Source organism: Ahaetulla prasina, chromosome 1 (assembly GCF_028640845.1).
Source record: "Ahaetulla prasina isolate Xishuangbanna chromosome 1, ASM2864084v1, whole genome shotgun sequence".
Taxonomy (NCBI): Eukaryota; Metazoa; Chordata; class Lepidosauria; order Squamata; family Colubridae; genus Ahaetulla; species Ahaetulla prasina.
Window position 1 is genome coordinate 298,450,231 of NC_080539.1, and position 23,498 is coordinate 298,473,728.

The following is a 23,498-nucleotide window of genomic DNA, read 5'->3' on the forward strand; positions in this document are numbered from 1 at the left end:
ACTCAGTTTCAGAAAAAACTTTTTTCTGCCTCTGAAAGCCTCCAAAACAGAGCTTCAGGAAAAAAGCTTCTGAAGCTCTGTTTGGGGCTTTTTTTCTGAAGCTCTGTTTGGGGGCTTTTTTTTGAAGCTCTGTTTGGGAGCTTCTTTTCTGAAGCTTAGTTTCTGATGCTTTTTTCAGCCACTGAAACCTCCATTTGAGAAGCTGGGTGGGGTTATAAGAGTATAAGACGCACCCAGATTTTCACCCTCTTTTTTGGGGAGAAAAAGGTGTGTCTTATACTCCAAAAAATACAGTAGCTTATATTTTACCTTATATCTTACAGTTATCCTTTCTCTGCAGTTTTTTTAACCTTTCCTTCACTTTTTTTTTAATTAGAACAAGTTTTTATTGATTTTTTAGTTTCCTCCCCTACACACATACATGATTTATGAACAGAGTATTGGCCATAGCACATCTTATACAATTCAATATGTTCAAATATATTTTACTTAGTTACAATTTTTGCCAATATGTTCTTTTTTCATTTTTTCATTTTTATTCATTTCCTAATATTTCCTTGCTCATTTCATTAAATCACATCTTTCGCCCTCAAGTTCTAATTTCTCCATTTTTATTAGTGTTCATTCTCTTTCATTCTTTTTTTTTTTTTTTGACTATTTCAATTTTTATCCTAATATATTCAAATATGTTCAGGGTTGCCTTTCTTCCATTTCATCTTTTCCTTTTCACAGCAATCCTTTCTTCTCCTTCTCACTCCTTTACCTCCCTCCTTTCATCCTACCTCCTTTCTTCTCTCCTCTCTTACTCTCTACTTCTCCTTCCTTTCTCCACCTTTCCTTCACTTCTGAATAGATATATAGAGCATTGTGTTCTAAGGGAACATACTCACAGCAAAGATAAACCCCCAAGTGGACTCAATGACTTCAGAGAGAGTGCTAATGACCAGATGACTGTAATCCTTCCATTCTGCCCTACCATCCTGTCAGAACCTATCATTCCATTTCCTCACCATAGTCACAACTGATGAAGCTTTTTGAATGAGAAGCAGTGTCTTCTCCTTGCTCAAAGAAAAACAGTCCAGTTGCCTTTTGAAAAAAACACAGCACCCTTGAGACATTTATCACTAATATCTTAATTATATTAAACAACTACTTACTAAGTTCACATTAGCTCTGATTTTGCAACTGCCATCAGGAAAATCATCAGAGAGAGAACAAAAGTCAGGCCACTTTGGCAAGGCTTAGAAAAATAGCAGAAATTTGATGAAATAATGAATGCTAAGCTATATACTGGCCAATTAACTCAATACAGAGAAATTATATAGAGAGACTGTATAGGAAACATTGTATATGAAGGGAAGGAAAGATGTAACATTGAGAGAGAGGAGCAAAATAGATAGCTGATAATAACCTATGCTGGCCGGTACTTCTGATAGTTGAAGTCAACCCATCTTGAAGGTGCTGAGGTTAAGAAATACGGATCTAATCAAGCAAGAGAAATTATTTCTGGAAGAAAACATCAGGTTGCAGAAGGTCCCGCGCTGAAGATGTCAAATAAGCTAATGGTCCTGAAAAACATCTTGTTATTTCTACAAGTCTACAAGCTACAAGTCAATATAGATAGTATATCTGTGGTGGCACAGTGGTTAGAATGCAGTATTGTGGGCTACTGCAGTTTGGCAGTTCGATTCTCACCAGCTCAAGGTTGACTCAGCCTTCCAGCCATCTGAGGTCAGTAAAATGAGGGCCCAGACTGTTGGGGGGCAATATGCTGACTCTGTAAACCGCTTAGAGAGAGCTGTAAAGCATTGTGAAGTGGTGTATAAGTTTAAGTGCTATTGTTATTCTAGTCCTTGACGTACAATTGGTCAATTAACAACTGTTCAGTTACACCACCACCATCACAACCATCATGGAACACATTTTGAGTATTTGGTAACTAACTCATCTTTACAGCTGTTTGCAGCATCCCATGACCACATAACTGCAATTTGTTGTAATTTTTTGGCTGGTTTCTGGCATTCACTTCCAGTTTCCAGCAAAATAATACAGACTGGGAACAACTGATTTGCTTAATGACTGTGGCATTCACTTAATGACTGCTGCGTTTGCTTAACAACTGCCACTAAAAAAATCAGATCAGTCACGTGACTTATAATCACAACAATCCATAACCATAATTTGGGCTCAATTAGTCATACGTCAAGTACTATCTATATAAATAATGTTCAAATATTGCCATCCTTTGTATACTTTGATAATAGTTCAATTTTAACAGAATTTAAGGGATCTGTAAGATTTAATTCTAGATCAAGACAGAAAGTATATGGCCTTCCAGTTGATAGCCTTTAGCAGCCCATTATCAATTGTGATGAGATTGGTAGTCCAATATGTAGGGGACCATTGGTCCCGCACCCATTTTCTAGATGATTTATTAGGAGAATAAAGTATATTGTTATTGTTTTAAATAATATAATTTAATTCTAACATGTCCTTTCATATATTTTTTTGTCTTTACATTCTCTTACGATTTCTTTTTCAGCATCCCTTGTTCAGTTCTGAAATTTAGCTGTGCCTTCTCTCTCTGTATGGATCAGTTGGTATCAAAATCCTTTCTAGATCACTAAAGAAGTCACCTATGTGTGAAAAAAATAAATATGTGTGTGTGAACAAAATAAATAATCACTTTTTTACCCCAGACCTATTTCTAAGGCATTATTATAACAATTATATTTTTCATTTTCTCTTTCAGAAGGATATTAAATTTTGTCAGCCTTTATGTCATATATAAAAGAAGTAATACTTCATTTTCAGAGAACTGGATGGCTACAGTAAGAGTTTTGCTAATAGATGCCAGTCTTTCATATGTCACCAGTTCAACCCTTATGGAAACTGACCAGACCTGAAAATTATCATCTGAAAGTGCTTTAGTGCTTTGTGAAAACTACTAAGATAATAAACTCTTCAACTCATCTGTCAGAGAATAGCGAAAATAGAATGTGGTTGATTGAGTTTGAAAGCAAAGATCTTAGCCATTTATTCCTAAGGATGCCCATAATCTTGAATTGATATTAAAAGATGCATTATCAATGTGATCAAGTACTGCCTTTGAAATTTTTATTTTATTTATTGATGAGATTAAAGGTTTTGCTTCTCTTCGTTATATATCTTCACATTCACTAATCTTCTATAGTCTTTGATAAGAATAACACCTCAAATATTAATGTGCAGAAAGTGTCCTTCCATCATCACACCTGAGCTAACTATTACTTCTTTCCTCTGAAAAATTAGGAGGTTGTAAGCCCAGGCAAATTTAATCATCTATGTTTTGTGGGAAATTTCTTTCATTTGGAGCTTTCTTTGCACCAAGAAAACAATTTAGTCATGAGCTTTGAATTTCTTTCAGCATAGCTCTCTCTCATCTTTTACCTAAAGAAACATGCTACAGTAGCATTCATGAGAGCCAACATATAAATCTGTTGAATCAGAATTATTAGCACAACTTTTCTAAGACAAAGAAAAGAGGAAAAACGGATTTTTTTAATTAGATGTATTCTACACAGTGTTTTGGGGTCTTGAAAAATAATGGAAGATGGAAAGGAAGCTGAGAATGCAACCTTTTAGAACCATCAGTTTACTTTTAGAGATACAACTTGCATATAACCAAAAACTATCAATATTTGCAAGACACATATTTTTAACCACTGAAAAGGAAACATCAAGGGTCAAAAATACAAATTATCTTGTCAATTCTATAACACTTGAAATGACTGGATGGAAGTAGTATGTTATCTATAACATACAGGATGAAGATTGTACTGAATGTCACTGTCCACTCCCATTTTCAGACCAAGAGTTGTGATTTTAGGTGGAAGCAAACAACAGCACAGGGGAAAAGCAGTGAGCAACTCTGCTTAAATGAAATTACTATTATTTGTAGGATTGGATGGTGGAGGAGGTGAGACTGAAGAACAGAAGTTAGCAATATATGTACTCCAAGCACCCACTCTGTGACCTGCAAACTGAGGTTCCCTCAACCAGATTCCTTTAGAAAACCATTTTAGTGTTTCTGCTGCGCTTTTGCTTGTCACTGCCCACAAGAATTCACTCTAACTGAAGATATAGTCTTCAAATTTTGTTTAAATTTCTCACCTAAGTCTTTCTTACAAGAACAAGAAACTTTCTTACAAGAACAAGACATTTTCCATTAGCTGTGTTGTCGAAGAATTGTAAAGTTATAATTTACATCAATGAAACCATAGAGCTCTTGCAAAAACTTGCAGTAATCTATGATTGGAAGACACTACTTGGAATTCTGGACAATAACAAAGACCACCACACAACTCACTATAATTACAATACACCCTGTGCTCATCTAGGAAATCTTAATTGTATCCTTATCAAAAATTATATTATTAAATATTATTAAAAATAATTGAGCTAACTTTCTATTGAGAATCTATTCCACAGAAGTAGTCCGAAATTAAGGATGTGATGAACGCACAATTACTGCCGACTGTTTTTCAAACATGCATTTTAACATCTAACAAGCTATTTTTATATAGCACGAGTTTAATAAGAACCAAAGTGCTATGTTACTTTACAGATTTGCTTTTAAAAATACTTTAATTTTTTTTGCTGACATTTACCCAGCCAAATGATGTTGACTCTGTGCCTAGTATACAAGAATGTTTACCTTTCCAAACATAGTCAGGAACTTAATTTTTGCTGACTGTTGGAGAAAACGCTTCTCTCACCATGAAAAGGTTAAGCAAACATTGTAGTGATTCCTTTGTCTGACACAAATATGCTAATAAGGCATTATTGTCTCAGAACATGATGGGACTGGATAGGTTGGTTTATTTTTCAAATCTTTTTTTCCTTGTATCCACTGTTTGCTCCTGTCCAGAGAAAAATCCAGGAACATGCAGACAACCTATACAGTTTTATGTAAGAATTCTGTTGTATATTGAATAATTTTACTATGACACATTCTAAATGCTGTTAATCTTAATATTGTGAACTTTTAGATTTTTGATTATGGCCCATCTTAATTCTGTAAGCATATTTAGGATTTAGAACCCTGAGTGACTCGGTGAGATACACACACACACACCATAATTTTTCATTGTGTTCTTCAACATTAATCATTAAAAGGTTGCCACTAAATAATACTATCATCAGTTTGGGCCAAGATAATTGCGTGTAATCTTCAGCACTGAAGATAGTCCAGAGATTAAATGTCCTCAGCTGTTCTTTCTCACATCCCTATTCAGATCATTTTATTGAATTGTATCTGGTAATAATTTCTGTACTGTGCAGTGGACTTTCTAAGCATTTCACAATGCAATCCAATTATGAAAATGTGCAGGGATAATGCTTATTATGACCATATATGACCATTTATATGCTGTCTCAAGGATTTCAGTATTTATTTTCTTCATTTCTAGCATTTGTCAAAAACAACTGATAATGTCGATATTTTGGTTCATTCTGCTCTTCAACGTATTTCACTCTGAAATACCATAAATGTATATGTGCTGAAACAGAATGTATAAAGAACTAGTATTGAATATTGTGTCAAAGCTAATGAATAATGTCAGATAATAGTGAGGTTGCTTTTTTGGAGTTTCTCAGAAAACAACTGCACCAAAAAGGTTACATGTAGCCATTTCCTAACAACCAGTTCCATGATTCTTATATTTACCAATACCTGTCATTTCTAGCTACATGTTACTGCATGATGTCAGGTAAGCTATCCTGTTTTGCATATGCTCCTATTGTGACACAACTTTATCTCACTTCTGAATGCCAATGATTGCTTGGAAAATTCTATAAGAGAGCACTAGCTTCTTGACCTTTATTGGACCATTGGACCTTTAATGAACCATTACAAACTGTTGGGGGAAGGGTGTTTTTTTGGGTTTTTTTAACTGTTCATCTTGAGCAATCCAATGGCTCAAATAAGATTTAGTAGCCAAGCCATCCACTGTAGGGGTCCAAAAATTTAAGATGGCATTTGCAATAGTCTCTTTTTTGTGCATTGCATTTGGGACACGTGTTAAAAAATGATGAAGTTTTGATCATATGGTTTCAGTTGCTTTCCCTACTTCTTTGAATACATTCCACTCTGCTCCCCTAATGGAAACTCCTTTTAAGGGGAGACTTTATTAGAAATTGGTAACTTTTTCATTGTGGAAATGTAACAGATATACACATACATATATGTTTGCTTATTGGCCAGTCATCTTTCTAATTCTAGGCTAAAAAATAATGTTTTAAACCTCAGTAATGAAAATTTCTTTACCTGCTTATGGAGGATTGACTTATTAGTTGCTTAAATCCAAAACAGGAATGATAAAAATGTGTTTGGCATGTACACTTTTTTATGTGAACTTATCCAACAAAAACCCATTTTTCAAACCAATATATGATCTTGAAAACACCATAACTAAGAAATTCATACACTGTACACTGAAAACAATGCATAGGCTAAAAGTAACCATTTGCCCATTTCTCTATAAGCAAACCAAATGTGCTTTATAAAATGCATGGCTCTATAGAGAAACTCTCTGAATGATGCTTCAAGTTATCCAAAAGAGCATTTGCTGAATTCAGTTCAGTCTAACTGCTGAGTATCTGTCCTAATACATTATATATTTGCTGCAGGGCTTGGCTTCCCCAGAGAGTATCACTTCCAACACTGCTGAAACTTTTCAGAAGAACCTACTAAAATATCTTCTTATATTGCCAAGTCTTAATCCTCATATAATAATTTACCTTTCCTAGATCATTTTAGTGGCTCACTTTATCAAATTTATATCAGCTTATCTCAGCGAGGTTACACTGAGCAGCTTATAAAAACAACATAGAAATAAAAATAATTATAAAACATAAAAAGAGATTAAAATCGCAAACTAAAAAGTGAAGTTATCATAAAGCCCTCAAAGGCAATCACTCATCTCTGAATCATTAACTCCATCTTTCTACAGATGGAGTAAAATGGCAACAAGTATCTCTAAAATAACATGTCTGAACATTACCCTGTCCAGATGTCAGAGTTTACAGAAATCACCTCTAAACATTCAGAATAGTAATGGACTCCAATGCATGATATGCCTTTCAAAAGGTTTGAAAATCAATGTTTTCATAGCACTCTCCAATAGTCTGAAATAGTGGATGCAGCAGTATGATCCATTAGTAAATAGTTCTTTTGTAAGAGTATCATTTGTTCTTGTCTTGTGTTTAGGTATAATAAGCAGCTGCCACTTTTAAAAGCTTTAAAAACCAACCTACAAAATCAGCAAACCTGCTATGGGAGATCTTCAGAAAGTTCTTGACAGAGGAGAATATATTCCCTTGAAATCTGCTCCTGTGTTTGAAAGTAAATTTGTTCAGGTAATTTATTTTTTTGAAGTGCATTTGTTTAATTGATAGAAAGATTTTCAATTACAGGGACTGAAAAAGTAAGAAAGATAGATGGAAAGGTTATTTTACCACTTGTTCCCTCAGGCTTTTCCCTCAATAACAATATAGGACAGCAGGATTAAGTAGCTTTTATCGGAGAAATTGTTTAACGTTCTTTCCTTTCTGCCTTGAAAAAAGAAATAACTAAATTTTTAAGAAACCACTTTGGATACTGAGAATTCCAATAATTCAATTCAATTCAACCAATTTGGATTAAATCCTTTTTATCGACCTTCAAGGCTAGTATTGTTTAATGCCAACATATTTCTAGATTTCTTTTCATAGACATTTGCAATGTCTTTTTTTTATTGGTTTTATGAGTAGTTATATAAGTTTTGCAGCAATTTCATTCCCTATTGAAGCACCATGCCTATTCCAAATTTAAGGTTCATTACTAAACCCCAGAACTTTTAAGGCGTGGATCCTCCTAGGGTTCCCTCCAATCCCCTTTTCTTTTCATTCCCAGTATAAAGCTGCTCAAGTCATCCAGGCACTGTATGTATTAAATCAAAAGTGCAACATACACGAAGGGTTTGCGTTCTATGTAAAGCAGGCGTCTCCAACTTTGGCAACTTTAAGCCTGAAGGACTTCAACACCCAGAATTCCCCAGCCAGCTTTTCTGGCTGGAGAATTCTGGGAGTTGAAGTCCTCCAGGCTTAAAGTTGCCAAGGTTGGAGACCCCTGATGTAAAGCATATGCAATATTTTGTTTGCATATCCTAGTCTCCAAGCCATGCATCCTTTGTTACTCAGATCATGTAACTATTGCTTGAATGTGCAATAGTTGCCTTTTAACTTTTTTTTTAAAAAAATCTTTAACAAAAAAGAAAGCAGCAACACCCAGCATTCCTATTCTTTTCTTTAACTCCCACGAGTATTCTTAATGATAAATTGCTCCCCAGAATCAAGTTTAATTTGGTTTGGTTTGGTTTGGTTTGGTTTGGTTTGGTTTGGTTTGGTTTGGTTTGGTTTGGGACACATTAACAAAACTGAATTAAATTGAACTTCTCCAGTTAGCAGCTAATCAGCTCAGGAAAGACATCAAAACTACTATATTAATGCTAAGAGAGGATCTGATTCATATCTTGATGCTTCATTTTCTCAGAACCTTTACTTTGAATTCTTATGCAGGGAATTTGACTAATTTGCTTAGATGTCCCTTTCAAATTCTTATGAGAAAAGGATTATGCAATGCTATGGGTTGACGTCTCAAGAAACTGCTATATCATAGGGGAGAATTTTCAATTTCTATGCCAGGAGTTCAGGGGACGAAGGAAAAGAAAGATATTGAACTAGCCAAGATCAGAAAATGTGTAATTTGGGTCACTAAAACTTGGTAAACATAGTGATTAAGCTGTCAGTGAGTGAAATGCAATTGAAAAGCATTGCTAAACAAGCAAAAATTCTATAATCTAGGTAAGCATAATGCTCAGGGTATCTGGACATGAAATGATGTTGTCACAACTGTTACTTCCAGCAGTTTGAGTAGCTTGCCACAGACTCTTTTGCAATAGGCAGCTGAGATACCACTAGACTAAGCTGACGAAAGTTGTCCAGTGGCTACTCTTAAGGAACCTGTTAACCTCAAGGAATAGTTTCATAATTCAGGGTAACCCTGTACTTTTCAGCTCTTTGGTCTTGGAGAAAGTGGTAGAGTTAAATGCTAAGGAATCACTTCTGGCTGAAGACCTCAGGTTTGGTCTCCTGGCTTTCCACTGAAGTCTCCTCGTTCTCCTTCAAGGAAGAATACAACATGTATTGGCTTAAATTGGTGTGCCAATAGTCCTCCTTAAGAGAAATTAACCCTGTGGTATAGATTTGCTTTACCAGTGGAAATCTGTACCATTTTCTAAGACTGAATTTAAATAAAATAGCTACTAATTAATTACTGTGATATATTATTACTTAGACTCAATTTCTAAGAGATACATATGTCTGTTTATATATAAAATTTAGAATAAATAAAAGTCATGTAGCTATTCTAATGCTGCAGTACTTTAGCTTTAGCATTATACTGTATAGATGCTCTTTGGGGTGATTATTGAAACATAATTCTAATGTTTTGATAAGCAACCTTGTCAGTTGTATAATACCTAAGCAGGTCATTATCCAGGAACTAACTCAGCTCCACCCAACAAATGGACCTTGGTATAACTATTTAATTCCCATAAATAATTATCTTCATGTACTGTGCTTTTAACATTTGCTTATAACTGTTAATCATTTCATATGCTAATTCTGTTTTGATGAGCCATTGAGGTAGATTCATCTTGTGGTGACAATATGAATAACTGTTCATCATCTTGATAAAAAAATTTTAATAACTTATGGCTTTTCCAAGAATGCATCTATTTTGAGTTCATTCATATACTTTAACCATTATTGTCATCTTTTACTTCCCCTTGCTCTGCTAGAATGCTTTTTTTAAAATTTCATCATTCACTTGCATGCCAAAATTATGTTAGTTTCTGTTAATTGTACTTTTTTTAATGCTTGGAACAAACTTTTCTCTTTTTTTTTTCAGGTAAATAGGAAAGGTGGATCAATTTACCTTCATAATCGTCCCAACTATGTGACTGTGGGCATATGTGCCTCTAGCACAAAATTGTCAATGCCAAATGTAATGCTGCTTGCCAATTCGTCTCCCTATTCCTCCAAAGAAGACCTTTCAGCCTATCCACCATCTACCCAGCCCTCACATTCTAAAGAAGAACTGGTACTCACCAGGTGAGTTAACTACTAAAAAAAAAATACTCAAGTATATAGTTATTTATCATAAGTTGATTTGGAGAAACTATGTTATAAAATAAAAGTAGCGGTTAGGACACGGGGCTAGAAAACGCAAAACTGTGGATTCTATTTCTACTTTAGGCACAAATGAAGCTGAGTGACTTTGGGCCAGTCACTTTGTCTTAGCCTTAGGAAGCAGGCAATGGCAAACCACTTCCAAACCATATCTATTTTTTCCAAGGATGGTTTTAATAAAATAGAAAAATATAGTCTAGATCAAAGGTATCAAACTCGATCGTGTCACATGACATATTGACGTATCAGGACCTTTTTACCTTTGCGGAGCCGAGGTAGGCATGGCCTGCATATGATACATCCAGCCCGCGGGCCGCCAGTTTGACAGGCCTGGTCTAGATGATATGGTATCTAAATGGCCCGGACAAGTAACAAGTAACATGGCATTGATGAGGTGTCGCCCAAATGGAAACTGGCACCAATGTAATAGAATAGAATAGAATAGAATAGAATAGAATAGAATAGAATAGAATAGAATAGAATAGAATAGAATAGAATAGAATTTTTTATTGGCCAAGTGTGATTGGACACACAAGGAATTTGTCTTGGTGCATATGCTCTCAGTGTACATAAAAGAAAAGATATGTTCATCAAGAATTTTAAAGTACAACACTTAATGATAGTCATAGGGTATAAATAAGCAATCAGGAAACAATATCAATATAAATTATAAGGATACAAGCAACAAAGTTACAGTCATACAGTCATTAGTGGAAAGAGACGGGTCATGGGAACGATGAGAAGATTATTGTGGAGAAAGACGTGCATGGAACATTATAAAATTAGATTGCCAGATGGTGCAAAACTAGAAATGTACCTTAAAATGTTATGCATTTTTACATTATTTTTTTCTTATTTTACCATTCAAGAAGTTGGAAGATCTGTCTGGATTATGTATACTATTAAACGGCTTCTTCCTATTATATGCACTCACTTTGCCAGTCTTCCTTTATAAAATGTACTTTGTACATGTTTGTTTATAGGCAACCCAAATCAATAATTAAATCTGTTTGAAACCGTTGCCGAATCTTGTCCTGTCCTGTTCAATGTAATGAATTGTTAAAATATTACCTTTCTGAAACTGATATGACAGCTTTGTTGCAGGTTCTTGCCTTTGCAGTTTGTAGATCTCTCCGTTCACTCCGCCAGTAAGAGACGGCTGAAGCTTAAGTTGGTGAATGGTCGTGCCTACTACCTAGAACTCTGCGCTTCACCACAGAAACAGAGTGAGATATTCTCTCAGTGGGTGCGGCTCATCAATCTGCTGAAATCTAAATCTGAAGGGCCTTCAATTAATACTCTTTATAAGGATTTTGAAACCCAGGAGGACAATAAAGCCACCAGGAATAAAACAGGAATACAAGTGAGCATTTACTGGGTGGACCCAACATTACTTCACAAATCAGGAATATTGTTGGAAATGATACTCTGAGCATTCAAACACCACATATACCAATTGTTCAGCAAAATAGGTGCTTTTGTAAAATTGATTTTTTTTAAAAAGTAACTTTGATATCAATTCCTTGTTCACTTTACCATGTTAGGGAAAGTACCTTATATATCCGTGATGGTGAACCTATGGCATGCGTGCTGGAAGTGGCACACAGAGCCATCTCTCCCAGCATTTCAGCCGTCACCCGCTGCTCTTCCGGGTTCCAGTCTTCACGTACGCAGGAGTGCCAGAAACCAGAAGAGCAGCTCCCTGTTGCACATGCGCACGCCAGGAAGCTAAGCTTCTGGTTTCTGGCGCATGCATGTGCACTGGCTAGCTGGTCTTCATCAGGGGTGGGTTCTACTTACCTTTACTACCGGTTCGCAATGGGATCGCACACACGCACGCTGAGCTTCTGCGCATGCGCAAATCGTCTATGATGACATCCAGATAGGTGGGCGGAGCCTCCCCCAGTTTTACTACCGGTTCGTAAGAACTGGACCGAATCGGGAGCAACCCACCACTGGTCCGTGCACGCATGCATGCCAGAAATTGGAAGAAACCAGAAACTCGACTTCCCAGTGCATGCGTGCACGCCAGGAAACTGCTCTTCCAGTTTCCAGCACTCCTGTGTGTGCGCGCAGGGAAGCTGCTCTTCCAGTTTCCGGTGCTCCTCCATACGCACGCACTCCCATTTCCATACTCGGTGCCGAAAAGGTTCACCAACATTGTTATATATAAACTGACTTCTTAAATTTTTTTTGATATTTCTGAAAACTGGTGTGAAGAAAAAAATTGCTATGCTTTTATTGCTTTGCTCTGAAATAGTCTTATAAGTGTTCAGAGAAGATTGGGAAATATAAACATACATTACTTAATAAAATTATTGGTTGGGTTGGCCTGGCTCAAATTCCTATTTAAGACAAGAAAAATTTTGAACCACTTAAAGTAAAGAGATAGATAGACAGATGGATGCTATAACTCATTGCTTAAGAATCCCTGCCTAAAAAAATGATCATGACAAAAGGAAATCTTTAAAGAGAATATAGTCACCCAGAGCAAATTACACATTTTGCTGTGTCATATTGTTTTCAAATCAATTAAACATGTAAAAGAAACCAATCTATCATACATACTGAGGTAATTCAGAAACATTTGATATTGGGCAATTTTGTGTTTCACAATTAACTGCTATACAATTTTTTTATTAAAAAAAATCTCCTAAGGTGTTTCATGTGTAACACAAAGGCATAGCAATCCCAAAGGTGCCTTTTCAAAATGCAATTGGACTGTGTTTGTTTTTTCTTGAAAATGTTTCACTTCTCATCCAAGAAGCTTCTTCAGTTCTTCAAGGAAAAACAAGAAATGTCAGTTGTCTTTTGAAAAAAGCATTGGGACAACCATGACCTAGATGACCGAGAACCTCCATAGACAAAAGGCATGGCAAGTAATAGGAAAAAAATTTAAATCCTGGAGAAATTTTAAGTTGTGGATGAATAAGTAAAAACTCACATTTCAATTCAGTAATTCAACTAATTAATACATTTTCCAAAATGGCAAAGTGATTGACCAAGCTGTTGCATTATATACATCACATCCCACTAGTGAAAATGTCACTTCAAAACATTTTGTATTGCTAGACTTGAACATTTCATGCTCTTGATGACCAAAAAATAGGCTGTCAAAAGCCTGGAATATTACATCTCAAGGATTCTGCAACTTGTCCTTAAATATGATAAAAATACAGACTTTCAAGAGCTATTCTAAGGAGATTCCATAAGAGAGGTTACCTTTTTTTTTTCAATTCCATGTCTTTTTTATTGTCAATCCGCAGCCCGCATAAAGCAGACTGCTTACACATTATACAAGATCAGGACACTGACATCAGTGTAAGATTGAACTGTCCTTAATGCAAGTATTTGAAAAGTCTAGAATTCGCTGCATATCACTTGGTTAACTTCTATGTGAAAGAAACCGTGTCATCTCTGAAATGCAATGAAAAATAATGTTCTGAATCTTAATCTGCAGACTTTTTAAATCCAAATAACTGGATTTAGTGTGCAGTTATATATATTTAATTGAAATTATTACATGTAATGACAAGAAAAATGCAAAAAATAAGCTGCACAGCAGAATCTTTTAAAGGAAATCGATGTTACAATATGTTCAGTGACAGCACATTTAAATATAAATCGTATTTATCTATGGAGATTCTGAGTTATCCAGGTCATGGTTGTCCCAAAGGTGCTTTTCCAAGAGGCAACTGGACTTTCTGGTTTTTCTTTGAAGACATTTCATTTCTCATTCAAAACCTGAAGAAGCTTCTTGGATGAGAAGTGAAATGTCTTCAAAGAAAAACCAGAAAGTCCAGTTGCCTCTTGGAAAAGCACCTTTGGGACAGAAATCATACTTACAAATATCTAATTTAATAATAGTTTAAAACCTATTAAAATATTGATAATGTGATTTCATATATTCTTTTCTGTTTCTCATTTTGTGCCTCTCATTCTTCCTAATCTTCAGGGAAATATTTAGGTCAAATATTCTAGGTTGCACTCTGAATCATCTCCATAGCAATTTCACAAAAACTCACTGTAGTTTTACTATACTGAGTTTTATACCAGGTGTTCAGTTTTTGCTATATAAGGCATGATGATGTATATTTTCTTGTTCCTTCTTCCTCAGGAAAAAAACACAATAGAACCTCTTAAAAATCAAACAACCAGTCAAGAGTTAACAGAACTCAGTAAGAAAGCATCTTCCAAGCGTGTCACCTATTCAGATGTTGTGGGTTCTATTAAAGAATTTCAGAACAAGAGCCAAACAATAGTTTCTTCTGACAGCTACATGAAACAGCCCCATGCAGACTCAGTGAAACAAAACAAATTTAATCAAGAATTAAGGGGGAAACCTACCAGAAAGAAAAGATCTAGGTAAGTGAATACAGATTGATGTGCACACACACACACACACACACACATACACACACACACACACACAGAGAGAGAGAGAGAGAGAGAGAGAGACGGACATGTGCAGGCATATGTACAATACATATATTTTCCATCTTCTGTTTCAGCATAGAGTTTTTATACCAGTACATCTGGTTTGTAATGTAGCTATTGGAGCACTTTACATATTCCTTGGTCCTAAGACCCCATTTATTAAGCACACCAAAAGGATGGTGAACCATAGGATTTCAAATTTAGATCTAGATTTGAAAGAAGAAAATACCAAAAGATAAATCTACATCTGAATGTCTAAAACGAAAGTAATATAAATCTAAACTAAGGTGAGCTTATATTCAGATTTATCAACTTTGAACAACGGACATTTTGCATTACATAGGTAACTATTTTAACAGAGCAACCATCTAACATTTACTAGTTGTACAATCTCAAATTTCTTAATATTCTTTTAACTTGCATTTGGGGGGGAAATTAAAAATGTACCCAAACAATGCAATAAAATACAGCAGCAGCCCCCAATTTGATGGCCTCCAATTATTTGAAGTTCACCTCTCATTATCCCCAGCTGACATGAACAATTTAGAATTTCACATTTTCTGCAGAGGAAGGAATTTGTATTGGAGTTTGGAACTGCAAGATATAGAGCCTTTCTTCTCTATTGATTACAAATTGATTAATTCTGCAAAGAATGATAAAAGTGCCTGTCCAAATATAGCTTACCTGAAGTAGTAAATTGGGCAAAAGCATTTTAATACGAAGCAAGTATCAATGAATAGCCTCGTGTTCTTCTACAACTGTTTATCATACTGCAAAGAGGCCTGCAATTTTTTTAAACCTCCTAAATAAACAGCTACACAAACTTTTAAGTCAGCAACAATCACAAATTCCTAATCACAGGTTTGGGAGAGATTCCAATATTGTTGACATGAATCAGGGAAAATTGTAAGGAAACGGCACTGAAAGGAGCTGAGTAAGCCAGCTCCCCATACACTATGAACTCTTCTGGTGGCAAAACATGGGGCTGGATTCCTTCAAAGCCATTACAACTTTGATTTTTGTTACCTAGTTCAAATGCCCCTGCTTTGTTTAATAAAAGCAAGGAATATCTATTTGCTGCTGTGTGTAATTCAGCTTTAACTTATAAATCTTCCTTAAATCCTCACGAATAGAATCTTACTAGTTTTGACTGTCTTTATTGCTTGCAGGGAACGGGCACCTTTTTCCAGAAGTGAAAAACGACTGCAGTCTTCAGGTAGGAATAAACTTCATATCAAAGTGGATTAGGGCCAGCAGGCAAAGTCTGGAAACCCTGGAAAGCTCTTAGGAACAGGCAGTTTCCAGGTTAAAGAAATAGCTTTGTACCCCAGGGGAGAAATAGGAATATTCAATTTAAAACTGCTCTCAGAATTCTGCAACTGTGAAAGTATCAAGATCTTGCAGTGATAAAGAGCATTTTTTAAATCACCTCTGCCTTATATGCAGTATCAATTCCTGAACAAGACTGATTTACCTTTAGTGATTTATTCAGTGGTAACTTAAAGTAAGAAAAACTTACAGGTGGTCCTCAACTTACAACCATAACAGGATTTCCATCATTAAGTTGGCGTAGCCGTAAAGTAAGGCATCACGTGATCGAACCTGCTGACAACCATTTTTATCATGATCATTAAGCAACTCACGTACTCATCTAGGAATCCAGCTTCACCAGTTGACATATTGCTTGCCTGAAACAGATTGGAAAGGTTGCAAATCGTGATCACGTAACCACAGAATGCTGCGATTGGTCATAAATGCAAGTTGGTGTCCAAAAATGCCCGTATTGCGATCATGTGGCACAGGGGTGGTGCAATGGTCGTAATTGCAAGGAAGGTCATAAACCACTTTTTCTGAGGCTATTGTAATTTTGAACTGTTGTTAAACAAACAGCTAGAAGTCGAGGACTTCTGTAATGGAATTTGGTATGGCATCTTTCCGCATAGTCTGGAAGCTGCAGCTAGAGTGAAAGACAGCAGCATTAAGCATTCTTAATCATTTATAAAGTCTTGAGCTTCCGCACAGGAGAAAATACTTCTTCCTATATATCTTTGACAGGCCGCTGAAATCATTAGAAGCTTTTGTTGTTGGGCAATGTCCCGTGAATTTATGTTTGGCATCAGCAGGAAACTTTTTCTGTTATGGGACTCATGCTATAGAACAGTCTCTCTTAGAAATAGGCTATGCACTGGCTTTATTACAATTTAAGCACATGATGAATTTTAAATTTGCTTTGGCATTTTAGGAAGCCTCTAAAATTGTTCATGGCTACTGGTTTTATTACATTTTATTATTTCTTACTGCACTTTTTATTGTACCTAAAATACATTTAACACTGCATGTAAGCCGGAAGTGTTTTGCATGATAGACTGTATATTTTATTCCGAATAAAATCAAATAAACACTACTAGTATTAAAACTACTAAACCTTAAAGTACAATAAAGAGGACATATTCACTTACTGATTTGAACATTTTTAGTCACTTGGTCCCAACTTCCTCAACCCACACCTTTGCTTGGAATATTAGCATAAGTGAGATCTACCTACCCATTTTTCCTGTGGAAAGTCTCAGGATCCTTTCAATTCCTCTGCATTTCTATTCCTTTCATCATTCCAGTTCCATAATATTCCCTTGTAGCAATGATCAATGCACTCTTCCCCCACCAATCTTTCCTGGTTTTAATTCTTTTTCATAGCACATTTCATCATCACAACTACAGCATCAGCATCAATTATCCTTTCGGCACTTTCCTTTCTAACTCATTATTTACTCACAGAGAGAAATGAAACATAGCTCTCTACATGAACTTATCATCCCTTTACCTTTAACATAACATAACATTATAAGGCTTCTTATCCCTCAAGCCCCCTTATCCACCTTGAGAAGGCACAGAACCATACCTCTCACATCCCCAATTCTGGTGTCCAGGGCAACCTTGAGTAATCCTAAATATTAATAAATTAGTACAGATTACGCAAAAACCTGATTCAAAAACAGTAACTGTGAGAGGGACCTTGGAGTCCTAGTGGATGATCACTGAAACATGAGCCAGCAGTGTGCAACAGCAGCCAAAAAAGCTAATATAATCGCTGGCTGTGTAAGCAGAGGCACAGAATCAAAATCATGTGAAGTTATTCGTACCATTTTATAAATCCTTAGTAAGACCACACCTGCAAGACTGCATCCAGTTTTGGTCACATTACAAAAAAGATGTTGAGATTTTGGAAAGAGTGCAAAAAAAAGCAACTAAAATGATTAAAGGCTTGGGGATAAAAACATATGAAGAAGTGTTGCAGGAATTGACATGACTAGTCTAGAGGAAAAAAAGGACTAGGGATGACATGTTAGCAGTATTCCAATATTTGAGGGGCTCCCACAAAAAAGAGGGGATCAATTTATTTTACAAAGCACCAGAAGGCAAAACAAGAAATGATGGATTAAAAGTAATCCAGGAAAGAAGCAACCTGGAATTAAGGAGAAACTTCCTAACAGTGAGAACAATTAACCAGTGGAACGGTTTGTCTTCAGAAGTTGTAGGTGCTTCATCACTGGAGGTTTTTAGGAAGAGACTGGACAGCCACTTGTCTGAAATGGTATAGGGTGTTCTGCCTGAGCAGGGGGTTGGACTAGAAGACCTCCAAAGTCCCTTCCAGCTCTATTCTGATTGATTCTGCTCAGGCCTGATGCGTATCGTTTTCTCTCCCAAAATTATCCACTGAGTTTAACCCCATACCCCAAGACTGGGAAGAATAAACTCCTCACTATTCTCTTTTTGTATCTGGAGAACAAAGCCATTTCTCCCCAATCACAGCTGAATCAGGCTGTGTAAACTACCTGGATCTTTGCATATTAAATTACCAGAGTAACCTCATCAACCGCAGAACCTAGTCCTGCACCTTTTCATTGTCACCATTGTCACTGCCAACCACAATTCTTAACTGCCAACTGCAACCAGGCAACCGCTAATAATTACATGGATGGTTTAAAGCCTACATGTCAGCAGAATCAAGAACCTGATTCTGAAGTCCTTCTCATCAGACATTTTGAGTATTTCAAATTTCTGGCTGGATTTGGACTTTTCTAGAGGTGTGGTTGGTCTAAATGACAACGTTCCCAGACATGCTATTCATGCATTTTGCCTTACAGTTTAGATTGGGGTATATTTAAACTTTCCATAATATTTCAGCATAAGAATCATTTTAAGCAATCAAAGCCAAAAATCAAAAACCCAATAATTACTGCAATTCAAAAGACTGCCTTTCCTCATTTTTTTTTCTCCACAATTATCAACGGTATTGTTTAAAACGGTCATACCTGGGATTTACTTTTCAAACAAGAATACATATGTTGTGCTTACAACACACAACCTTGAAACAGTGGTGGAGCTGGAATTTTGCTTCCACGTGGGAGAACTGTCACATTATCCAATGTTGTAAATCAAATTTGTATTATTTTCGGCTGTAAAATTTGAGCAATAACGATTCAATAAGAAGGCTTCTGAGGATGCAATCTAGATTCTATCCAATTCATTAACTCAAATTGAACCAAAATCAGAGAAGATATACTCAAGAGAATGACATCAGCAGCCCTTCTCTTCATCTAAAGCAGTATTTCGCAATCTGTGCAACTCTGATATGAGTGCATTAAATTCCTAGAATTCTTAGCAATGGTTATGCTGGCTGGAGAATTCTGGTTGTTGAAGTTTACACAAAGGTTGAGAAACACTAATGTGAGCCATTCATACTTTCAGATACTTGTATATAATATACGGGAAATTTCTCTGTGAATCTTATGAAACAGCTTATATATTTAATAATAACTAAGTAGCTTTTAAAATAGAAAGAGAATGCGCCTCATTCTCCTATTATTTCATTCATCTGCCAACTCTTGAAAACTCTCTCCATTTTAGCCTGCTCTGTTTTCTTCAGGATTTTACTGAAAATTATTTTCTAGCCTGTCAACCTAACCCAGAGAGGATAATTTATTAGCAGTAGTAGGTTTTTATACAGGCCACAACCATGCTTTAGGATCTGTACACATACCAGTATACAGAAAATGGTTAGTTCAATTAAAGGCTCATTCATGAAAATCGTAATTAGTGAGTAGGAGGTTGGACATCAACCTTCATTATTCCAAAGCACGTTTTCTCTGCAAAAGCAAAGAAATAATAAAAACACCCATTCTTTAATCAGAAACTCTTATTTTAAACTCCTAAGCATTAAAAGTCTGCCTTTCAATTATTAAAAAAACCATCTCTGCAACTCAACTTTTCAGATCAGTCAATGGCTCACAAGCAGGCTTATAAAAAGCCAATCAGATAATGGAAGCTAATCCATAAAACTACAACATGACCCTCATGATGAGGCAGCTTGACATTTAGATGGAAGAAAATATGGGAGAGACAACATTTCCTGAAAAGGCCTGGGATAGGGGGAAAAAACCAGTGAAGACATAAAGTACTCTTAAAACTTTGCTGACATTTGAAACTGTGTTTTCGATTGACATCCAATCAAAATGACCTTTATTAACATAATTCATTACTTAAATTCTTTTCATAGTACAGTTTCTTCTGAATACTCATGTTCTATGACTCTAACAACAGTAATTCAAATCCATGTTCCTATTCCTATGTACGTATCTCTGCAAATCTTTATGAAACCAATCCTTTAAACATATAAAAGAATGCATATAACATAAATAGAATTCCACACTATACATTGGAAGTATAGGATGCAAATTGGGTACGAAGTGGCACTAACAATGTGTATTGATAGTACTATATATCAAGTGCCTAGTATCTTGCTTATTCAGGTAACAAGAAACATCCCAGTCCTCAAATTTTATTGTCAGGATCTTTATTTTCATTGTGCTCACAGAAGTTGAATGGGGGTGATGGCACTTTTTATTTCGGGCCTAAGTTATAGGAACAAGCTTGAACACTGCCTTGTGACTCACTATATTTTCCCTTATGAGAAAAATTGTACTCAAAACATCTCCAGGAACCAATTAACGATGAGTACTGAGGTACCACTGTATAAAAATAAATAAATGTGGATATATAATATAAATATACATATATTTGTATTTGCAGATCACTTCTATAGATAGTAAAAACTGACTCTTTCCTCATTATCTTTCTTTTCTTTCCCCAACTTTTTTCCACACCATTGCTTTTTCTTGCTGTCCTGGATTTCTCAAATTCTTTAGTAATTTTCAGTGTAGCTATTTTCCCTCTGATTACCCTTTCTTTCCCACTTCTGCTTTAAATCACTATGCTTTCATAAATTTACATTTTTCTTGTACCTCAGATCCTCTATCACACTTCACACACACACACCTCAATTTCTTTGATATATTCTTCTCAATACATGCATGCTAAGGAGTTCATTTGTTTTCAAAACAGTGCTTTCCCCAGTTTTTCAACAGCCATAAGATCTATTTCTAAAATTGTATTTCACAGAACTATCATAGCTATGTTCATGTTATACCAAATAACTGAGGTACACAGCAGCAATTTATAATTGATAAAAACAATTGATGTTTTAAAAACATCAACCTAGGTTGAAAGGAAACATCCTTTCAACCAAGGGATAGCAACTCTCATGTATCTTTGAAATGGATGAAAGAGAACTAGCTTGTAACTAGCAGGTATCGTTCTAATTATAAACATTAATTAACAACTTTAAAAGATGGATAGTTGACTAAAGCTGGGAAAACAAAAGCCAGTTTTGTCTAAATCCTCAAAGCCCTGCCCAATCTGGCTATACACACATACTTCCTTTTGATGCTTTTTCCTCTCTCTCTCTTCTTTTTCTCTTATACTTTTTAATCTGTTTCTCTGGGCTATATTTTCCTCATGTTCCTCCTGTTTTTTTACAGGAATCCTAAAAAATGTCAGTCACTCTGAACTACTTTATAACAAATAATATTGAAAAAATGTGCTGTCATATAAATGATATGAAAAGAAACTAAGCTGAAGATGCAAAATGAAAGAAGAAAACAAGGTGATCAGATGGGAAAATGGAGTGAAAGTCAGAAACTGTATGAGTGTTCCCTTCCAGTATATAAAACTATTAAAATATCAGTGTGCATTTTGGTTTTTTAAAAAATATTTTACCCACAAGAAAAATGAGTTTATCTGACTACTGCTGTTAATTCTTTATTTCATTCTGATTAAATTATTTATCTACAACATACAAAAACTAAAAAAACAAAAAATACAAGAGAAAATAAACACAAATTATATCAGACTTCCTTCACAAAATGTATGCCTAACTATATTTTAATTATTAAATAATTAAATTATTTTAAATAATTTAATTATTAATTAATTAAAGACATTCATTATTCACTGTTTCATAAAATCGTGATATCTCTTTCCATATTTTCTGATATCCTTTTTTTAATATCAAAAGCCTTTTAATGTTCTAAAGGCGCCTTTCTAGTTTGTATTGTTTAAAAAAGCAAAAATCTGTTTTTTAAAAAATGCTTTTATTTTGTATATTAAAGACAATGGTGAGTTTTTCTTTCCCTATCATTTACAACTGATGATTGTGTGGATTTCTTTCCAAAGTTTTGCTATAAAAATTGTGCATGCTTAATATATTTCCTACCATTTTACATAGTTTATTTGGAAATATCTTTACATTTATGACTGAATCAAAAGTCTACTTGCAACATAGAATGTAATCAATTTTCTATAATTTTTAGTGAGAAATCTTGATTACTAATTTTAAGCCCAATAAAAATATTTTACTGATGCTCATGGTCACTTAAACAAATTTGTAAACAGGAATAGCATACAGACATTTTCCCACTTTGAATATATAAAATCACTGATTGATTTATCCAGTCAATACAAATCATGGTTTAATGAATAAGCTATATTTGTTTCAGAACAAAGGAGACCATACATAATTAAACCATTCTATGATTCAGCCACTGACTTTCCACTTCTACTATGTATCCTATTTTCCCCAAAAAAACTACTACTATATTTCTCCTGGAATTTCATGAGTGCTTACCTATTGCTATGCTTTCTGAATCTCTCTCAGTGTGAAGAAGTTCCAGCACTGGCATCACTTGGAAGAAAGATCACTGTAATATTTTTTTTATATGGCTTTACAGATAAAAACTTAAAACAGTTCGTTTAGTGGTCGTTCAAAGATGCAATGGCACTGAACAAAGGACTTATGACCGTTTTTCACATTTACAACCGTTGCGGCATCCCCATGGTCAGTGATCAAAATTCAGATGCTTTACAACTGGCTCATATTTATGCCAGTTGCACTGTCCTGGGGTCATGTGATCACTTCTGCCATCTTCTAACAAGCAATGTCAATAGGGAAATCAGATTCACTTAACCATATTACTAACACTGCAGTTACTAAGTGCAGTGATTCATTTAACAACTGTGGCAACAGTTGTTAAATTTTGGGCCCAATTGGGTGAGGACTACCTATATACAAGAACAGTATCAATGAAAATAAACAGAAGATATAGATTTGCTCCCACCGAGAAAAACTGAAGAGAGATACTGAGTAGTAGTAGCAGCAATTGATACATGAACAGGAGTGCCACTAGTTGGAACCCCAGAAGCTGGAATGAAAATATCAGCTGATTTTTCATTTCCTTTACTGCCTGTCCTTTTGCTGCCAAAGTACTAAGGACCAAGTTCATCTTGAACTGATGGAAGCATGTAGTGAAGAGAGGAAATGGCCTTGTTTTTTTCTAAATATCGGAAACTACAAAGCCTTAGCCCTCGGGTTACTGAGCAAGCATTTTCCTGAT

General features: G+C 35.4%; 1 protein-coding gene across 1 annotated transcript; it reads left to right on the top strand.

Annotated features, from left to right (window-relative positions):
* Positions 1 to 323: 323 nt before the first annotated feature.
* GARIN2 (golgi associated RAB2 interactor family member 2) lies at positions 324 to 22,064 on the top strand. Its single transcript, XM_058161869.1, has 6 exons — positions 324 to 7,398; positions 9,992 to 10,194; positions 11,377 to 11,635; positions 14,390 to 14,637; positions 15,879 to 15,925; positions 21,588 to 22,064. The coding sequence occupies exons 1-6, from the start codon at positions 7,315 to 7,317 to the stop codon at positions 21,632 to 21,634; spliced, it is 888 nt and encodes a 295-aa protein (XP_058017852.1). The 5' UTR covers positions 324 to 7,314; the 3' UTR covers positions 21,635 to 22,064.
* Positions 22,065 to 23,498: the final 1,434 nt, after the last annotated feature.